The 6,268-nt window shown below is 37.1% G+C and overlaps 1 protein-coding gene across 1 annotated transcript; it reads right to left on the bottom strand.

Moving 5' to 3' along the window:
* Nucleotides 1-2,146: 2,146 nt before the first annotated feature.
* On the bottom strand, nucleotides 2,147-4,523 carry LOC124974856 (probable ATP-dependent RNA helicase DDX53). Its single transcript, XM_047537821.1, is given in 3 exon segments — nucleotides 2,147-2,206; nucleotides 2,208-3,976; nucleotides 4,436-4,523. Coding segments are annotated over 3 exon segments (1,917 nt in total).
* Nucleotides 4,524-6,268: the final 1,745 nt, after the last annotated feature.

Below are 6,268 nucleotides of genomic sequence, written 5' to 3'. Positions count from 1 at the left end.
AATTGGTTTTGGTTGTTTTGTTTTACAAATGCTCTCTCAGATATTCTCCATCTCAGCACTATTTTTCTGGGTCAGATAATTTTTTGTCTGTCCTGTAGCTTGTAGGGTGTTTGAGTCTCCACCCACTAGCCAGTAGCACCTTATCCTCACTCCCACCCAAAGCTGTAACAACCAATACTGTCTTCAAATATTTTCATGGTCTCCTTGGGAGCAAAATCATCCCTGGTTGAGACTGTTGTTCTATCTCTACTTACCTTTCTCTGTAAGCTGTCTCTTCTTTTCATCCTGTGTTTTAGAACTAATGTATGCTTCTCTCCTTTTCTTACCCAGGGACATTAAGTGATAATTTTTGTTATTGTTACTTAAACATGATTGAAGAATATCACTATCTCCTGTTGCATCCTTTTTTAAACAAATACAGCATTTTCCCTATAAGGATTTCTGACAAGGAACATATACTGTAGTTTGCCAAACATTTATCGTTTATCCTCTGAATGAATAGGAGCAGACCACTTGAATTTGTTTCATGTTCTTCTATATAGAGTACCTTTGCAGTAGAATAAATTAGCTCATACCTCTACTTGACTACATCTAAACTTTAGGCAACCTCAGAATAAGCATATTGTCTTCCACATAGACACTGCATTGAAATAAAAAGAATGTAGTCAGGTACTTCTGAGTTACAATACTGCTTAATTTCTCTTTAACCAGTATTAGTGACCTTAGACAAGTTAGCTACTTTGACCTTGTTTCATCCTCTATTTAGTAGTGGTAATATTACCTTCTGAGGGAGTAAAAAGCACTTGGTATATATCACTCAAAAATATTAGCCATTGTTATTAATTTTATCATGAGATACTAAGATTCATATAAAATCCTTTAAATTCAGAGTGTAAACCTCAAATACCTGTACATAAAGTGTTTTTCTCCTTTAATTTCTGACCTATTTGTGGTCATAGCTTAGAAATCCTGGGGAAAATAATTTTTTGCATTTTTTTTTATTGATAGACATACTAAGGCTGATCATTGAATTTTATGTTTAGCATAATTGTGGAGTTTTTATTTAGCAGTTGTGAAAGATATATGATTTCTAAAGAGAGCACAAGAGAGAGAATTATAAATAAGAGGTTTACTAAAATTGGTTTCTATGGCTAAAGTGTCAATTGAGTTTTGAACATTTTCCCCAGTAGATGATGTATTTTTTGGTTTCATATTCATTTCCCCTGATGTGTATGTAATATATGTTTTTGACCTTTTCAAGACAAATTGAATTAAAAATAAAATTGATGAAAAGAAAAAGCAAAGAATAAAAGAAAACCTGCCAGACACATTACAAAAATGAATTTAAAATGTACTATCCTGGTAATTAAAGAGTTTCTTTGTTCAATTTATTATGCAAGGATACAATTTTCCCTAAACAATAAAATGTGAATACTAGACTGGGGTATACAATATTAGTTATAATATCACAGAATTTTAGTGGTGAAGGGGATCCCCAAATTATTGAAAATAACCATTTCAATTTATGAGTGGAGAAACTGAAGTGTAGAGAAGGCAAATAACTGCCCCAGAATTTTAAACCAATATTTAATGTCAATGATGACACAAAGATCTGATCCCCAGTGAGCCAGACACCTTGCTCTGTTAGTTCCATCCAACTGTTTAAAGAGAATTGTTGAATGTTCTTTAAAATTTAGCACTTATTTTCTGATGAACTAAAAAAATTAGAGATTGTTAATGGAGACATTTTGAGGGGTGTGGAGAATGTTTTAACTGGGATAAACTTGAAAGCTATGCTTCAATTTAGTACAAGTATTTTTAAAATAAACAAAATATGCTTGTCTTCTTCCACATCTTTTAGAGAAGACAGAAGGACACAGCATTTTAAAAAATCATGAAAAACTAGTCTTTAAGCAATATCTAACATTTAATTTTCCCCACATAATAAATCTCTCGCTCTCATTTTAAAACTTTTTTTTATTAAGGAACATGCACAAATTTAAAACCTTAGCAGTATTATATAAGAATTGGTTGTATCTTCAGACTTTCAGTATATTTCTAATACTTTCTGTGTCTCTAGAATACTGTATATATTTAACATGTTTTAAGTCTTACAGTAGCCTGGTACAGTTTTTTAAAAAAAGCATTAATAAAACTGCTTGGATTTTCCTTGATATTTTCTTGATCTTCTTTTTATATCCTTTTTTTTGTTCACGAAATTGGTATTCTTCTGCTATGGTTATAAGGTCTTCAGGGACACTCTGACTTGCTCTTTTCAGAATTTTAATCAATTCACTGGCGGTTTTTGAATCATTGTCAGTGAAAAGGGTTACTGATATACCAGTCTTCCCTGCTCTTCCAGTACGCCCTACTCTGTGTACATATTCTTCAATATTCCGTGGAAAATCATAATTATATACATGTGTGATGTCATCAACATCAAGACCTCGAGATGCTAAATCAGTGGCAATCAGTATCTTCACTCTTCCATTTTTGAAGTCCTCTAATGCTTGTTCTCGATCACTCTGCTCTCTGTCACCATGCAGTAATTGTACAGGTATGCCTTGGATGCTTAAATCACTTGATAGGTCATCAGCAATAAGTTTTCTGCTGACAAACACTATGACTTTGTCTTTGGGTGACATGTTTTCTAGGAATTCTTGGATAAGAACTCGTTTTTCTTCTTCTGTGGTGACAATGATGTTTTGCTTTACTGTATGTACAGCAGCTAGATCTAGAGTATCAACATAAACAATCATAGGCTCTTTCAAATAGGAATGTGCAAGTTGACACACAGTGTCTGGCCAAGTTGCACTTGTCATAATTGTCTGCCGATCTGGGCGCACATCTAATAAAATCTTCATTATCTGGTGTTCAAACCCTAGATCCAACATTTTGTCTGCCTCATCTAAGACCAAGTAGGTTATACTTCTCAAGTTGACAAAATTATTCATTTGCAGATCATTTAGTCTTCCAGGAGTTGCAATAATGATATCTACACCTTCTGAAATGGCTTGTATTTGCTCTTTTCTGTTTCCACCACCATATATACATACACTTTTAAGACCATCATGTGAATACTTTGAACATTCAGCATTCACCCGAAGAGCTAATTCTCTAGGTGGTGTAAGGACTAGCATGCCAGGTCCATTCCTTTGTTCTTTAGGTATTGGTTGAAAAACAAGATGAATAAACCCAGGCATTAAATAGGCCAAAGTTTTGCCTGTTCCAGTTTGGGCGACTCCTATAAGATCTATTCCTTGTAGAATAATTGGCCATGCTTGTGATTGAATTGGTGTTGGCTTTTGGAAGCCTGCCATTGCTATATTTTTCAGCAGTTCAGGATATTGCTGGAATGCATCTTTAAATTTACAAGTTGGATTAGGGATGATGCGTTTCTCAGCATTTTTCAAGTCATCACATATTATGCTGAAATTTTCCTTTCTCCAGTTATCCACCTCAGTTTCAGACATCAAGCTTGTTTCTTTGGATTCTGTGTAAAAATCTTTCTTAATTGGTGGTAAATCTGCCCATTTTCTTTTTTCCCATTCCATAGACTCTGCCCGGATTCGATCCCAGTCTAACAGTGGTTGAGCCCGTTCAATGGTGTTATTTGTGCTTAAACTACTTTCAGCAGGGAATTGGGATGCAGCATTATCATCACGAGATTGTGATGTGGCATTATCAGCATTGGATTCTGAATTGTAGCGTTGTTGTTTTTTAACAAGAGTCTCTATGGCTGCTTTGGCCTTTGCTTTCATATCATGGCTGCCAAAAATTTTTACCTCTGCTTTAGAATCCCCCTTTATGATCTGTATCTTAGTGTTTGTCAAATGTTGTATATTTTTTATTTTTGATCCACCACGACCAATTACAACACCAACCATATTGTTGGTAAAGCAAAAGCAGAGTGGTGGTTCACGGTATCCTGTGGCCCTAGGCCCCAGATGGTCTGACAGGCTAATCCAGCCACAGTCTTGGCTTTGGTCATGGCCTTGGCCTACACCAGGATCACCGTCTTTGCCTTGGCCTCGGCCTCCGCCAGGATCACCGTCTTTGCCTTGGCCTCGGCCTCCGCCAGGATCACCGTCTTTGCCTTGGCCTTGGCCTCTGCCTTTGCCTTGGCCTCCGCCTCCGCCAGGATCACCGTGTTTGCCTTGGCCTCTGCCTCCGCCAGGATCACCGTCTTTGCCTTGGCCTCTGCATCCGCCAGGATCACCGTGTTTGCCTTGGCCTCTGCCTCCGCCAGGATCACCGTCTTTGCCTTGGCCTCTGCATCCGCCTTTGCCTTGGCCTCTGCCTCCGCCAGGATCACCGTCTTTGCCTTGGCCTCTGCCTCCACCAGGATCACTGCCTTGGCCTCTGCCACCCCAGACACCGACGACTCGGCCTCTGATGCTTCGACCTCTTCCGCCTCGGTCTCTACCTCCTCGACCTCCGCCACCACCACCCCTGTTATCCCAGCTCGCTCCAAGATCTCTTGGATTAGGCTCCACCCTCTTCCACTCAGGAACCCAAGACATTGTGGAGTGGTAATAAAGTTAGAGTCGTGTCTTGCCTACATACAGTTGGAAAAATGATCGGTCTTAGGCCTCTCCTCAGGTGCGGAACCAACTGACGGTAGGTAGTGCCAGTTATTTGTACCTAGCTGTTACCCGTTACCTAAGGAACCAGTGTTTGATGTGGGGGAGGGATTTTAACTGATTGGCCAATCACAGGGCCAAGACTAGGATAGGGTAATCAGACATTTGTGATGTAAAATTTAAAAAGGCACTCACTCCCATGGACTAACCCTGCTTGTATTTAAACAAACTTGGGAATTTTTCATTAACTTAAAAAACAATTTTAAGTTCATTTTTAAACTGATACATAAGACTTGCATATATTTATGGGATGCTATGGGACATTTAGATATATGTATACATTATATACTATTTAAATCAAGATAAACATATCTGTCTCCTCAAACATGAAGCATTCATGTTTCCATATTTTGAAAATATTCAAAATTCTTTCTTCTAGCTCCTTAAAATATGGAATTGTAATTTTATCCATAGTCATCCAACTGTTCAGTAGCAACCCAGAATTTCTTATTCTTATCTAACTGTAACTTAGTACCCACTGATCAATTTCTTCCCATCCTTCCCACCCACTGGGTCTCCTTAGCCTCTAGTAACTGCTATTCTACTCTCAATTTCTATGAGACTGACTTTTTTAAATTCCACATATGAATGAAAGCATATGGTACTTGTCTTTCTATATATAGCTTATTTGACTTAACATAATCTTCTTCAGTTCTGTCTATGTTGTCACAAATGACAAACTCAATACTATTTTCTGCCTCAATAGCATTCCATTGTGTATATGTATATTTTGGTTCTTTACATTTTGTTTTCTGGATATTTTGCTTACTCTCCCCAAGTTAGTTCTGGTTCACCTTGGGAGAAACTTTCAAACAGGCCTTGAACTTATATACATTGTCATTTAATTATTTCTTAGGAGAAAAAGATTTTTAAAATCATGTTATTTGTATATATATTTGTATGTTTATTTTACTGGATTTCTTTTGTATTAACAACAATGCTTGCTCTAGAAAAATTAATTGCTTCCTTGTGTCTAGTGTAACCTAAAACATACCATCAAAATCTCTTATATGAACACTAATGGATAGCATTTTCCCCTGATTCTTAAGCTAAAGGCCAATACTTGTCCAGACAGTTTCTAAATAATATTATAGGAATGATGATTAGAAGACAGACATTGGGGCCTGAGGTACTATAAGTGATTTTTAATGGTTTCTGACTTTTTCCAGAACCTCTTATTTTTTCATTCCCTGTGGTTTCATATGGTCCAAGATCTTACAATGAGAAGGCTGTGTAGAAGTCATTTATGAGGTCTAATCTAGAAGAAGCCCTGATAGCAATCTGGAAAGGTGAACATCCAGCATCTATTTAAGAAGTCCTACAGACAGATAACTCACTTCATTTCAGGGATGTACATTCCATTATTCCATTTATAAGATGGTTTAATGGTTGTAACTCTTAAAATATGCTACTTTTTTCCTTCCTTAGGTCCTTCTTCTGCCTTTGGAACCACACAAAGTTCCATTCCCCTTGTGCATTTAAGGACAACTGTCGAACTCCCCTAAGGGTTTCTTTTTATCAGAGTAATATACCCAGTTTGTTCAACATTTCTTGCTATGACCCAGTTTCTTAGGTGCACATAATCTTCTTTCTTCTCCTTTGTAAATGATTCATTGAAGACCTTT

The sequence above is a fragment of the Sciurus carolinensis genome, unplaced genomic scaffold (assembly GCF_902686445.1).
Source record: "Sciurus carolinensis unplaced genomic scaffold, mSciCar1.2, whole genome shotgun sequence".
Taxonomy (NCBI): Eukaryota; Metazoa; Chordata; class Mammalia; order Rodentia; family Sciuridae; genus Sciurus; species Sciurus carolinensis.
The sequence above is the reverse complement of the archived record's forward strand: the minus strand, read 5'-3'. Positions and strand labels throughout refer to the sequence as shown.